This window comes from Netta rufina (genome assembly GCF_964035555.1).
Source record: "Netta rufina genome assembly, chromosome: 2".
Lineage (NCBI taxonomy): Eukaryota > Metazoa > Chordata > Aves > Anseriformes > Anatidae > Netta > Netta rufina.
In genome coordinates, this window is record NC_140124.1 from 54,335,144 (window position 1) to 54,350,917 (window position 15,774).

The 15,774-nt window shown below is 38.6% G+C and overlaps 1 protein-coding gene across 1 annotated transcript; it reads right to left on the minus strand.

Moving 5' to 3' along the window:
* Window positions 1–14,239: 14,239 nt before the first annotated feature.
* Window positions 14,240–15,422, minus strand: CCDC201 (coiled-coil domain containing 201; the record flags this gene model as incomplete). The annotated part of the gene is made up of 2 exons (XM_084281622.1): window positions 14,240–14,326; window positions 14,874–15,422. 2 exons carry the CDS (start codon window positions 15,420–15,422, stop codon window positions 14,240–14,242), a joined length of 636 nt encoding a protein of 211 aa, XP_084137748.1.
* Between the last annotated feature and the right edge of the window lie 352 nt (window positions 15,423–15,774).

The window sequence follows — 15,774 nt, forward strand, 5'->3', positions numbered from 1 at the left end:
GTCGCTGCTGAGGAGGGACGGCAGAGAGGGCAGCTCGGCGGACTGGGGAGCAGCAGGCAGTTTACATACATTCAGCTCGGCCGAGCCATTTATACAATGCTTTGCCTGGCTATTAATCTTTAACCCCAAGTTAACTATTATCTGAACAAGAGAGCCAGAGAAACATAATTTCACTGGCGGTTCAAATCCCTGACCACTCTTCCCCTCCCCTTTCACTTTCCCCCTTTATCTTTTTTTCTTTCCTCCAGACATTCAGGAATGCTTTTATTCCCTCACCCCACCTCTGCCCTAGCATAGTTAACAGGAAAAAATGCGGTGGGGGTGGAGGGGAAACGGGCAGAGGGGAATGGATGAGTGGGGGGTATCCCCTCCCCTTTTGCCTGTCACAAATGTCTCTTGTTCTTGACATTTGATAACAATGTAAATGTTTAAAAAAGAGGAGGGGGAGAGAGGGGAGGAGGGAAATCCCATTGAAACTGAAGCAGCTGACTTCATATTTCCACAGCAACAAATGCAACAAACCCTTGTTGAATTTTCATCATGTGCCTGCAGGTTAGGAGGACACTGACATACCAAAGAGGGGGCCCCAAGGGTAATAAAGCCATTGGGATCCTGTAACCACTGTACACATGGACACGGGAGTCCTTGCATTAACCTGCCAGAGGGGCTGCACAGCTGAAACTAAAGGGGTCTTCTGCCTCTGCTGCTGCTGGGACGAGGAGTATCAGTCCTCACAACATGCACTTGGGGTAAAATAATGTTGGTCAAACAAACCAGAGAGAAATGAAATAATTCTGCTTTTCTCTCTGTCCTGTTACCCTCTCCATCCACTCATATTTCACTTTTTTTTTTTTTTTTTTTTCCTCCTTTGCATGCAGTGGTTGTCACTATAATAAAAGCAAAAGCATTCAAACTTCACTGTGCTGAGCAGATAATTTTATCCTGGTATTTGCAGTATGTACTGAGCTTGAAATAGCAAATTCCACTGTCAAGTAATCTAAAGTAACATGATTTTTGTTTATTTGTTTTTGTTTTGTTTTTCATTTAGTTCTTAGTTCTCTGCTGCAAATGTGTCATTCATGTGAAAGAAAGTGAAGCAGAACTGCAGAGCATTCTTTAATATTTTATTTTTCACTTCTGTTTCTCTGGTACTGATGCCAAAGATTTTTATTTATAATGTAGTTTTTGTTGCCTTTTTAACTCCTTGTATTCTTAAGTCAGTTCTTGAAGTATTCTTATTAGTTATAGATTTTTACAACTTGAAGAGATTTTTTCACCTTACTACTTCATCTAACAGTTTTATTTTTCCAATTTTCAGCCATTTAATGGAATGTAAAAAAAAAAAAAAAAAATCATCTTCAAAAGTTCAGGATATTCAGCTGCATATGCAAAAGGTAGCAGCCCTTCAAACTCACTTTCATTTTTAAGGATACTGAACGATTTTTTTTTTTAAAGATAATTCTGTAGAATTCATATGTCTATGACTGGGAGAAGAGTCTGGCTGAAAAACTGTGGTATGACAATTTCTGCACAAAAATACAGCAATTAGACTTTTCAAGCTGTAATGTTTATTTTCCCCTTTCATTTATATTTTCTTCATGTTCATCTGCCTTGGGAAATGATGATCCACCTATCACTCAATGTGAAGTGATGAATATATAAAAGTATACCTTCTTCCCTCCTTTCCTCTTTTCTGTAAAAGAAAACAAAATGTTTTGTGAAGAAACATGAAGAAAAAAATATAAATGATCCAGTAGACCCAGTTGTAAAATGACAAAGACCCAAAGATCTCATATACATTTGTGTATGTGCATGTATATATTCATTCACTTACCTATCTCTAGATAGCTAGAGTCTCTGCTATCTGAATTGAGCATCATAATTCTACTGACTGCCTATCATAAGCTTCTTGTCTATGAAATGACTGTACTCCAGAGTGACTGCTATGGTCTTGACTGCAGTTTTTCTTCCTTTGCTTTAAAAAAGGGAACATGAACTGAGAAGAAATTGCTTTTAATAATACATTTGACACACATCTGTAAAAAGTTTTTTAACTCATCACCATCATTTTTAACTGATTGGATAAAGAGAAACTTAGTGCAAGACTGGAGTCTTTATCTGATGTGCAGGCCTATGTCACAAAACTTCCATTAGTTTGAATGAAAGTTCTTCCAAACCATAATCCTGTTTCCAGGTCTTTGGCATGCTTGTCATTGCTGGGGGGGCAGCTGGCAATATCTGAACTGCCCAGGCAATTCCTAACAACTGGCAGCCTTCTAGAAGACAGATTTTCTCCAACTTACCCTGTAATGATAAACAACCCCCCATGCACCCACTCCAATTACAAGATATTTTAAAATTGTGTTTATTTTGCTTCCTTTATGTATGATTGCAGGTCAACTCTAAATGATGGGTTGATTTTTTTCATTTTGTTTTGTTTGTTTTTTTAATTTGCTGTCCTTTGTACAATAAAAGTGAGGAAAGCTCATTTTCCTAAAGCAAAATTTGTAAGCAATTGCCTACCTGCACTGAAGTTAGACACTTAAGATCTATCCCTTCATCTTTCATTTATAGATATGTAAAGAATATACTTTAGAACAGGTTATAATAACGTAGGACAGTATCAATCAACAAAGCAGTGTATTTGTATAGGTTGTAAGACATCAATGAAATGAAAGTAGTGTATATGTTTATGTAGACTCTGTCTGATATAATACTACAACTCACCTACCAATCTTCATCTCTGACCCTAACATTGCCTTACAAACAGATAAGAGTCAGGAGGTTAAAAACATCCATAATGTAAAGCTATGTTTACTGAAGACTTTTTGTGGTAATCTTTAGATGTTCCAACTGGCGTCCTCTAATTTGAACCACTAATGAAGAGACACTACATGAATCCTAAACAAGGGTTACTTTTCTACAAGACTTTTCCCATTGATTTCTCAACAATTCTTAACCAATGACCTCATATTTCATGTTATTTTTTTCTTTAAAGCTGCATGAAATGACTCATAAAACTTAAAGTTTTATATGTTTAAGTACAAGTGATCTTTATCCTCTAATCACCAAAAATTCAACTGGCTTGCCGAATAATTTCCTAATGGGACTGCTTCACTGGTTTAAAATACCCCAAACAAACAATGGAATATCCTTATAATTTTACCTTTGATAAGAAACTGATCCTAAATTGTAAGTTTAATATCTAAAATTACTACGTGTTGTACGTACATACAAGTACACGCATATATATATATGGCATCTAGCATATGAAGAGAAACAGCTATAGATACATGAAAAACCCACTTTCTTCTTTCTCATTTGTCCCATCAAAGATACTGCGTGACAGCTCTATGGTTTATTAGGATTTTATTTATTTTATCCAAGTAATTCATAGTACTGAAGTTACTGCTGAATAATTTGAGTGTTTATTGATTTATTTTTTTCATAATTTTCACTTTGAAACAATGACATATATGTCTTTTGGTATTATTTTTCTATTCTGGTTGGATAAGAACAACTTTTAGATTCTGGATGCAGATAAGGACATGTTCCACATTTGTTTTGCGCTGATATTCTCTAACTTTTGCAGACTGACTTTTGGCATTTTTTCCCAGCACTTTTTTTAGGGGGGAGGGGTTATAAAAATATTTTAGAAATAACTAGGTGATTTTGGTGCAGAAGCTCCAGTGAGAAAAGTGTGGTATGTCTCATGGTAAGTCTAGCTAAGGAAGCCTCTCTGTGTCAAACCATGGGTAATCTAGTTAAAAGGGGGGAGAAGAGGAGGAGTCATTCATTTCAGTGGTGGTGCCTGAAGCATTTGTGCATTGAATAAAATGTCTTTTTTCCAAAGCTGTGTGTCCACAGACCAATTAGATAATTATTTTTAAAAATAGTGATCTCTGCTGGCAAGAAAGGATAAAAAGCAGTCTGACCATGCCATAGGCCAGCTGCTCCACGCAATGATGGTACAAGCGAGAGTTTGTCCTGCCAGAGAAATAATCCAGACATGAGGTAAAGCTAAAGGAACTCCAGAGAGCATGAATTCCTGTGTGGAGAGTTAATATAAAAAAGCTGTGGATTCACCTCATTTACTATTGTCAGCATTACTAAACCCAGGTAGGGATATTCCCTGGGGCAACCCATGGAAATGAAGGTCCTCCAGTGCCTACCAGGTTGGGCTGTAGCTTAGCAGGGACTTTGAAAAATTTTACTGATCCCTTTAGTATTTCCTTCAGGAACATAAACTAGCATCAGCTGTTTAAATCTCTGTATGTTTCTGGCCACTGTGTCTCAGCCATGGACCTGAGAAGAGAAAAAAGCACTATCAAAAAAGTAATGTGTCCTTTACCATGGTTCCTGAGTGCTATAGGCACTTAAGACATGAGTCTCCAGACTTCACCACTGCTGGGTTAACTTCCGAAGTGTTTGCTATCTTATGCTGATAAAAGAAAAGGTAAATTTTCCGAAGATTTTCTTTAAAAGCAATGTAAATAGATCTTTCAGATATATATTTGAGCATCTTATTTAAAGGGCAATTTGAGACAGTAATAGAGAGCTACAGCTTCCTTTAATGCCTGGGTCCATCACATAGGCAAAATGCCATAATCTACATGAATCTACCTTTTCTCCCCAAATTAATACTTGTCTTTCCAGGAACAAAGCTTTCCATATGAAGTAGAGAGGGAACTAGGCAGCATTGGCAGAAACAAAGTGAGATCCAGACCCAGACTGGGGGCATCATTTACTATAGACAGTTACACAGCTATGGAGAAACATGGCTGTGGAAAAACAGCCAATAATAATTGATTTATACTTGTTTATACATAATCAGTTGCAGTGCTGGATGTCCCTTTTCACACTAAAGATGCTGTGTTTTTAAAGAAGTATACTGCTTACCCAAAATTCAGTGCCATGGGTGCCACTGAGGTTTAAGATAGGTTCAAATTCCTGATCTTTTCTTCTGATGTGCAGGAGGCTTTTCTCCTCCATGACAATCTTTGCCTGTTAGTGGTAGAAACTAAAGGTACTGTTCTTTCCTCTTTTTATCTTTTCTATAATGTTAATAAAAGTAGAACTAAATCACAAGACCCAGACCACAGTAAGCCAAGAGGTCCATTTTTTCGGGTATCCTGTGAAGTGGAAAACCAAAACTTAGGTACAAACATGCCTGAACTATGCCTACTACAGGAGGAGGGGCTAAGCTGCAGACTGCAGCCTGAAAGTCTCAGCAAGAGGGTAAGAGAGCTGCTCCATACACCAAAATGATAATCTGTTAAAATGGGAGATTATATTTCCCTTAATTATTTACAATTGTCTTCTACATTTAGGCTGTTCACCCCTGCACTGGTTTTTGCAGTAATAAAACAGTTCACTCATCTGCTTTTGTGAAAAAAATCTGTCCCTGCTTTTTGTCCTGGGGTATTTCTGATTTCAGCAATATCACTTATTATTATCAATAGAGTTGTGTGGTGGTTTTACCATGCTAGTCAGCTAAACACCACAACTGCTCTCTCACTCCTCCTCCTTAGATGAGGATGGGAAGAAGTAAAGTAAAGAACAACTCACAGGTTGAGATAAGGATAATTTAATTGAAGGAAAAAAATAATAATTATTATTAAGGAAAGATTGTTATTAATTAAACAATTTAACTAAAGGGAAAAATTAAAAGGGAGAGGAGAAAAGGGAGGGGGAAAGGGAAAAAAAAAAGGCTATGTGGAGTGCAGAGAAAGAAATTACTCTCGACTTCCCACAAATGAGTGATGCTTGACCATGTCCTTGAAGCAGGGCCTCAATGCACATAGCTGGTGTTCCGGAGTAGGACCGATGTTTTCACAACGAGAACCCACCCCTCCCCTCTTCTCCCTGTTTCCACCTTTTATTGCTGAGTGTGACATCACATGGTATGGAATATCCCTTTGGTTGGTTTAGGTCAGCTGCCCTGGTGATATTTCTTTTCTCACTTTTTTGCCCACCCCCTAGGAGGGTTAGAGAGAGTCCTGATGCTGTGCCAGCACTGCTCAGCAGCAGACACAACACTGGTGTGATAACACTGCTGTCTACAAGTGCAGAGCACAGCACTGTATGGGCTGCTGCCGGGAAAGTTAACATTCCAGCCAGACCCCGTACAAGTCGCTAAGAGTACCAAGAGTACTTTTCAAGCTTCAGAGCTTCTAATTGTTTCCCCAGAGCATGAGGGACAGGACTTCAGGGTTTCAGTCAATTCTAGAGATGTCAAGGCTTGCACAGAGAAATGAAACCAGGAAGCCTGCTACTGGAATTCAGGATTGCCTTAGCTATTCAAACGTAATTACCACTGAATTAGTATCTGATAAGAGTGAAATATTTTGATGCTCCTTGCAACCTAAACCTATGTGTATTTACAGTTTCTAGCTGTTTCTATGGGCCCCACAGTGAAATTTAGGCAAGTTCATACTGTCCATAGGAAAAAAGATGCCAAAGGTTGTGGCGTTTGCTTGGGACTCCTGAACCTTTCACTGAGGGGACCAAGATTTGCTTTCTGGGGGAAGAGGTAGAACAGGATGAAGACAAAATAACTGTGGGACACAACGTTCTTGTTCAGGAAGGTCACCCTACATGGCATATACTTTTGGGCAAATACACTTCAGCAAGCACTTCAGAGAAAATTGAAGCTGTTAACTTGACTTGTCATTAGGACACTTAAAACTGCATAGGCTCCTTGAAGAGGTGCACATTTTGCAAATAGAGACCTGAAGTAGTTAATCCAACCTGTGATTATATCAAAATCACACTGGAGATAAGACTGAATATTACACGAATATTTGTCTGACCTGGTGTACAAATAATCTCTGCCATCAAACACAGAGATCACACAGAGTTACTGGATTAAAAAAAAAAAAAAATCAATAAAATTAATGTATAATGAAACAAAGTAAAAGCCAAGATTAGATTCCCAAGGCACTTTGTTAAAGATGAAAGCAGTGCCTCTCTTTACAAACAGAAACTTGACCACATTTAATAAATATTCAATAAATTTTGCCTTCTGTAGTAAAACCATGTAGAAAAGCATAAAATTTCTAGTGACTCACAGCTCATTCATGATGTTTCAGTCATAAGAATTAAGATAGTCACAGAGAGGAATTATTTGATGTCTCAAAAGATTTGTTTTATGAAATCTGAGTGAGCTGTTGTAGAAATGTCTAACTATGTAATAATAAATTTAAGGTTTTAATTTGAATTGTGGTTTTGCTGTTGTTGTTATGATTAGTGACTGAGAGACTATGACATGTTTGTTCCCAAAACCAAACAATCCCCCCAACACAACTTCCTTATTAACGTAATTTACTACTTTTTTTATATACAACATTGCTTTTTATCCCCTCAGATTTAATAGCTTTCTTAGTGTTAAAGTTACCTAGTGAAAATACATTCCACAGACTGCTTAAGGATATGCAAAGAAGCTCACCTTTTAAAATAATAATGCAGAACAATGTATTCAACTCTTCTCCAAACATTGTCATGACAACCTTATCATTTTGCCAGTCTCATGTAAGGATTTTCCTCTGTTTTAATACATTTTTTTTTCATCACCCAGTTGTGGACAAAAAAAAAAAAAAAAAAGAAAAAAAAAACACCCCACCTGCTACTGGATGTACTAGTCAAGGTCAGGATACACTATTGATTTGTGTGCTTGCATCATAACCTTTGTAGTATTATTTCCAGTCCTACTCACTTAGTGAACTTTTTTTTCAGCTACTCAGGGCTATTCAGGTTGCCAAACAGCACTTCTTTCTCCTTTTTCCACCATTCCAGTTTAACCCTTCCTTTCTTTCCTCTGGCATAATTACAGTTATAATGTGATTAAAAATCTTACATATTGTGTGCAGTGGATTTTTTTATGTGCGAGTTGTTATGTGTGAGTTGTTTGTTTCTGTTTTTGTTGTTGTTGTTGTTTGTTTGTTTGTTTTTTAGAGAAAACCAACAACTAAAAAAACACCAGTCTATTTTGTATGAATACCATCACCCAACACCAGCTTGATTTAGTTGTATACTGTATGGTGTTCTCTTGTCAGGGAAGTATACTTTGAAAGCTATTTTACCTAGGCATTTTTTTAATCCAGTTCCTCTCCCAGTAAATTTATCAGCAGTGCTGCCCATACTTTTTTCCCCTCTATCTGAATCCACAGCTTCTTTCCGTAGTAGAAAGCTGGAATACTCTGTTTCTAGGAAAAAATAAATAAATAAATAAAAACACTTTGTTTTTGTTTTTCTATCTGAAAAGTAAGAGATATTTCTTTTCCCCTTTCATTGCTGACATGTCCTCTTTAGGAGAAGTTGTAAGATGTAAGCTTTAGCAGCTTACAATATCTGCCAGTAGAAGATGGTCACTTCAGTAGACAAACTTGCAATGAGATGAGGAGCTGAAAGTAAAAGGCAGCAAGAAGACGACATGTAGAGCTGGGAAAAAAAAAAAAAAAAAAGGATGAAAGGATGAAATTGAGGACAACAGAAGTGATAAAAACAACAGCAATGCTAAGAAGCAGAAAATTCTTCCTTCTGTTTTCCCTTCCTTCCTTCCTTCCTTCCTTCCTTCCTTCCTTCCTTCCTTCCTTCCTTCCTTCCTTCCTTCCTTCCTTCCTTCCTTCCTTCCTTCCTTCCTTCCTTCCTTCCTTCCTTCCCTCCTTCCTTCCTTCCTTCCTTCCTTCCTTCCTTCCTTCCTTCCTTCCATGAAGATTGTTTTTCTTCAGTCCTCTTTCTATTTTTCAAGAAAAAATTAAAACAAAGCAAAAACAAAAGCAAAGACAATGAGTAATTAACCTATGATGCAAGTTCAACCTTCTTTTCTAATAAATACTTAGGCAAAGTAGAATAGCTTTGACGGGTGACACTTAAAAGCCAAGACTACAAAATAAGTCTAAGATGGTGATTACTGCCTTGCAACCTAGGACACTTGGTTTCAAAGTCTGGTGTCAAAGGAGAAGGGGATTTGAAATGCATTCTGTCATTTCCTAGAGTTTTACCCTGCAGTTTGCTGAAACTAAAGGCAGAAAGATACACCTACTTGTGTAGCTAAAGTGCTGTGAGATCACATATATAAGCAGTGCCAGGAGACTGACAACCAGGAGCTGTTGTCAAGTACTATGGGGTTTGCAAGTCTGTTGGGACTGGCTGCATTATCAAAACAAAACAAGCAAACAAACAAACAGACAAACCAACACATTATGCACACAGCAATACCACACCTTAGAACCAAATCTGGGGGAATCTTACATGTTAGGTGGGGTCCTAGGATCTGTGCCTATATCTAGTTGTTGATTACATTTGAAAATGTTACCAAGTAGCTTCAACTGTTCCAGCTCTTCTAAGGTTCTGCTAAGCTCAGCTGAAACTTCAGTATGTTTGTTAGTGTTAGGCCAGAGGTTGGGCTAGGTGATCTTGGAGGTCTCTTCCAACCTAGAGGATTCTGTGATTCTGTGTTGAGCTTGCATTGACAGAGGAAGACTGGGAAAATTTTGTGCTTTTATGTCTTATAGAACAAAACACACTGGGATACAAGTCAGTGATGCTGCTGTGTTGTTTATTACTCAGTTGTTTTTACTGTAGCAGGATGATAGCACATTGTGCATTGATGAAAATAATAATAAAAGAAAATTGTTTCCCACTTTTCCTAGTTATCCCAAAATTATTCTGCTATGATCAGTGAAGAATTAACTTGGTTACCATTTCTCTAGTATTTACATTTTTCTTCAACCTGCCCTGCTACAACATCACTCCAGCTGGGCAGAGCACTCCCAGCTCTGTCAACAGGAATGTTACTATTGCTTCGGTGGGAACAAGGTTGAGCTCATAAATCTAGGGTGAAAACATTTCTGTCTCTTCCCTCTGTTCTCGGTAGTGTTTTTGTTCTTCTCCATCCAACATCACGCTTAGTCACCATCAGCAGGTAGATTGTGTAATATCCGTTCAGAAATAAGCGTAGTAAAAACAATTCCCTAGGTCAAGGTCACAGCTTAGCTCCTAAAGGAAAAATACTGGCCTAAAGGAGTACCCTTGGGGGAGGCTGTTCTGAACATGCAAACGTATTCAGTGTTATATTGAAAGCCAGAACAAGCACAAAGCTTAAGAAACCATTTCAACTCTGATTCACTTTCATCCATGCAGAAGTTGTGTGGTGTGTGTTTTTTTTTTTTTTTTTGTTTGTTTGTTTCTGTTTGTTTATTTGTTACAACATGTTTTAGAAATATGATGTCTTGAGGCTTATCTTCTCATCATTCTCATGATGAGTCTCAATATAGTCCCAAATCTTTTCCAGTCTCACCACCCACAATCCATACTTGGTGTTGCTAATAAAAAGGCCTATTTTGTGGGGGTGTTGGATTCTACAGCTCCTGCTAAAGCTTTTTGTAAACTGGGCTGATATTGCAACATAAATATGCATAAAGGAACTTTGCTCATCATGAGAGTCACCAACCAAACAGTAATTGGTTGGTAACTGTTGCTGCTAGAGTATGAACATAAAACAACATTGAAACGGCACAATAGTAGTGCCTCTCTCAGTTCTTATTCTTTTCAAAGTATATGTGCATACTACAACAGAAAACTAACTGTATGATTAAACTAATTAGCAGCCTGCTAGAGAAAGGAAAGTACAAATCCTGTACACAAAAGTTTTTTTTGTTTGTTTGTTTGTTTAAATTATTTTCCCCCAAAGGATGTACTTATACGTGCAGGATAAGAGTAGCTATATATACATGTAGTTTCATATTCCCTAACATTTTGGATTTTAAAAAGTTGAGACAAGTCTTTCTTCGGGAACACCATTCACTATAGGGATAATGTATAATTTCATATTATATAGTTATGGTTGAAATCCCCTAGTAAACTATAATTAACAGTAATACTGTTGGTGTAGATAAAGTATCAGACACATTTCAACAGCCCTCTGAAATGCCAACTAATTCTGTACGTTTTCCCATGAAAAGCTAGTAGATCAATGTTGTGATTTTTTTCCAAATTCATGAGGACCTGAAGTACTGTGATATAAATGCTACAAAGCCATTTGTGTTTCTTGTTAAACATTCCACAGAGAGGAAATAGTAGTTTCCAAAATCTTGAAAGCCCTCATTTTTGTGCATCTGTCTGATACAGCCTAAGGATTTGTAAAGAACCTTGAAAGTCAGTCCCATGTTACAACGGTGGACAACTATTTTCCCTCCACTGATGAAAGTCTCTGGGATTTTATCGGCACCAATTAGTTCCATAAACTTAGCAGGGGGCAGCCTTGTTCTCTTGAAAACTTTCCTAGCATTTACAGTGTTCTGAATCCTAGAATGTTTCACATTGTGCTTGGCATAAGCCCAAATACTTTTTAGCAGCCGTAGTCTCTGGATTCCTCCTGTATTTGATTTAGCCTGGACTAGAGCCTGAGCAAGACCTTCCCAGCAATTGCATCCTTAGCCTGCTAAGGACTGAGTCTTGGTCCAAGAAGCCTTTAATGACTTCCACTTAGGCTAGCATTGTGGATTTGTCAACCTAAAAAGACAAAGGCACTTCAGGGTATAACAGCTAAGCCTGAGCTTTGGCAGAAAACTGACAACAGCTATCAGAGTGGACTTTGAAGATGTGCAAAGAGTACAGCAGTGAAAATCAGGCATGGAGGACAAAAGACTGTGTTTATAAGGAAGAAGTCACTAGAAGACAGACTGGAGAAGACATTAAATGGAGACATTTGAAGATATGAATGGGTTCATATCTTCACTGGATGCTGGAGAGCAGCCCCACAGAGAGAGATGTGGGGGTTGTGGTTGACAGCAAGTTGAACATGAGCAAGCAGTGTGCCCAGGCAGCCAGGAGGGCCAACCATATCCTAGGGTGTATCAAGCACGGCATCACTAGTCAGTCAATGGAAGCAATTTTCTTGCTCTACTCTGTGCTGGTGCGGCCTCACCTCAAGTACTGTGTGCAGTTCTGGGCACCACAGTACAAAAAGGACATTAAACTGTTGGAGAGCGTCTGGAGGAGGGCGACAAAGATGGTGAAGGACCTAGAGGGGAAGACATATGAGGAGCAGCTGAGGTCACTGGTTCTGTTCAGGCTGTAGAAGAGGAGGCTGAGGGGAGACCTCATCGCAGTCTACAACTTCCTTGAGAAGGGGTGTGGATGGTCAGGTGCCAGCCTATCCTTCTTAATCACCAGTGATAGGACCAGCAGGAATGGTGTCAAGCTGAGACAGGGGAGGCTTAGGCTGGACATCAGGAAGAGGTTCTTCACTGAGAGGGTGGTCGCACACTGGAACAGGCTCCCCACTAAAGTAGTCACTTCACCAAGCCTGTCTGAATTTAAGAAGCGTTTAGACTGTGTACTTAGTCACATGGTCTAAAATTTTGGGTAAACCTATATGGCACCAAGAGTTGGACTTGATGATCCTTATGGGTCCCTTCCAACTTGGGATAACCTATGATTCAGCCAGGAGCCAAAGGTGAGTTTGAAGGATGACTGGGAAAAAGAAAAGCAGAAGCAAGATCAAGACCTTCTGATAGCAGGATGAGAAGCCTGACAAAGGAACAATTGCAAATGGCTATATAGGAAGGTACAAATAAACAAGAGGTATAAATAAACTAAGACTAAGGTGATTGGATAATGTGACCAGGGTAGAAGAGAGTTTTTACACTAGCCTTGCACTTCCCTGATCAGGCCCTGGCACAAGTCATAGATGCAGATGAAATGCCTCCAAGCCCAAGGGGAATAAGAGAACATCTGCAACCCTATTTTATCTCAAGAACAGCTTGGGATCTACACCAGCCAGGAGCTCAGTTACCAGAGGAACCTGCAGAGGCCAGACAAGCAGCCTAGGTAACACAAACAAACAAATACCAGAATGCTAAGCATCAAACCAAGTGAGCATATTTGAACCTGAGGGGCAATATCACCTCACTGCCTGGCTACCACAGAAAGTTGTATCTGGGGACACTGCTGTTCTGAGTAACTCTGGAGAGTTCCATTTCAGAAGTCATTACTAAAAACATCCTACTTCCTCTTAAACACCAAGAGAGGCTGTAAAGCCACAGCTCCACTCTTGCATTTTTGAGCATAACATAGCTGCTACTAGTGAGTGTCTTGTAATGTTGGCATGGACCACACTTCCGCTTCTCTGCAGTCTTGAGCAACAGACATTACAAGTTTTAGTGTGTAAGAAGGAAAAGCAATGGCTTTCCCTGACTCTGTCCAGAATTTGCAGCTTCTTTTGAACAAGACCTCATGTCTTTGGAGCCATTAGGAAGCAGGAAATCCAGTTCGCTGGTTTCAAAACCAGAACAATCAGGAAAACACATGTACTAGAAAGGAGGTAAATCTGTTTTGGGTCACTGTTGCTGACAACCCATTGACCGCTTACATGTTTTAAACTCTGCCTAAATATTAAGTAACATACAGCAGCAGGAACTAACTTAAGCATTACACTTTTGGCACTACTTCTTGACAGGTGCTTCACAAGCAGCTGTTTAAACTGAACTTCCATTTCAACAACAGAGCCTCCAGGGCAACACCCCCTCCCATCCCCCTCCAGCAGCTCCAGAGAGGAACAGAAAATCTGCAGCCTCTTAAAGCAGCTAGTGAAGCAGTAAGGATCTCTGATATGACTGTGTAGCACATTTGCAAATACACGGCTGGAACAAACTTATTTAGAACCAAACCTTCAATGGTTATTACAATCATTAATTAGTAATCTCCAGAGGCCAGCCTCCCTCCTTGGTGCCTCTCACTATTTCCTCATCTCCCCAGCTAGCAGCAAAAAACACTCCTGATTGCATCAGTTTTGATTACTCTTTAGATGAGGAGACTCTCCTCTGGCTAACCAGGGTTACGCTCATGAGGCCCACTAGGACTTTGCCACTTTGGTAACAGCAGCAATCCTAGGAGATTTGAATGTTATACAAAAATAGTGCTCAATGGCAGGATGAAGAATAATTATTACATAAAACCTCTCTCTCCCTTGTTTATTCCAAACCTTCATCTACTGCACATTAACATTGTCTCTTATGTAGAGGCTGTATTTGATTTTTATTTGACACCTGCTGTACCTAAGAGGCAAGAAGAATCACAAAACTCAAAGACAAATCAACCAATAATAATAATAAAAAGCCTTCAGAAAGTAATAGATAGTCCAGGAAGCACTACATATTATCCATGCATGTGATTTATTGGAACCAGTTATTAACACAAGAACCATGCGACAGCATTAATTCCAAACATGTTTTGGTCACATTTCTTCAATTGTCAGCTCATGTTCTCTTGCTTCCTCAATGTTTTTAAGTTGACGAAGCACCCATTCTCTTTGTTTCTTTCTCTGTTATAGAAAAACAGAAATATTTAGTCAATCTGATTCTATGATTCATTTAGACTTCACTTTCTTTAAAAAGAAAACACAAATGCATCATAAATCAATCCAGCCAGATTTTGTCTGTAGATTTCATTTTAAGCTAAAAAAACTTCTACTCTCAGAGCGTGCAGATTTATCTGTAGATTGCTTCTTTCTCCATTTTTAGGTAAGTTGCCAATATTAAGATATTTGAGAATTTTTCAAGTTTAACCATTAATTTGTTCCCATGCTTAAGTTTCTTCTAAAGAATGTGTATATATATTTGCTACTAGTGTTCACAAATGGTCATGCAAGCTCAGAGGATAAAATAAATACTGGATTGGAAAATTACACCTCATCTAATTAGGGATGATATCACAGATTATGACCCAATTCATGCTTATTTATTCCTATTGGTGAAGTTGTGAAGATGCTCTATTACCAAAGTATTTCTGTACTCCTAGAAAAGTTTGTATATACTCAAAATTAGTAGAAAACTGTGTACTATTTCATAGCATATGGAGAATATAGTTACCACAATAGATTTATTAATTTTCTTCTTTTTCTTTTTTTCTATTTGGACATCTTTTATCCCTGGTATTCCAGTAATCAGCCATGAAGGTCCACTCCTGGGAGTTACTGCAACCTTCTCAGATGCTTTTGTTGGAGCTTGAGTTTCCACACTTGAGACAGCCTCTTCACTTGGTTCTTCATTTGACTCATTAGAGGCCAACACAGTGGAAAGTCTTCTTCTAGAAAATACAACCCGAGAACTTTTGCTTATCTCCTTGTTTGACTCTTGCAAGTCAAACACTGTTGAAAGCCTTTTTGGAGACTTATGAGGAATGTATGCTTCAATACTTGCTAGAGACACTTGAGCTAATGATCTGCTTAGAGTTGATTTTGGCACTGGGGATTCAAGAGCTCTCTTACTGCCATCTTGATCCTTGACTGTCTGACATGTCAAATCTGTAAGAGATGGCATTGTTCTGGAGAGCGTTGAGTCCACTGGAGTGCTGTGTTTCACCAGTCGCTTTTTCATAGATCTTTTGACATTTAGAAAAGAATATTCTTCCTCTGACATCTGGAAGTCAAGTTTGCCGTCTTGAGAAAATAAAAAAGAGAAGTGTCATTGCTCATATAGCGAGAGATGCTATGTAAGGTGTTCAGTTGCAAAAAAAATAATAATCCAAAGTGCTCCAGTTTCCTTGTTTGCATTCTATCTCTACATGGAATGTATTTGTTGTACACATCAGTGTTCTTAAAGGGCTTAAGAAATAAAGCATCTTGTCACATACAACATTTACTCCTGTCTAAGCCCTCCACATATGAAGCTCCATGTTGATTCTAGCCTGTCTCATTAACTCCAGCTTTATTAAGACTGTAGTTTCTCCTTTCAGCATAAGTAGATAATATGCTTTTGGTTTGCAGTTGTT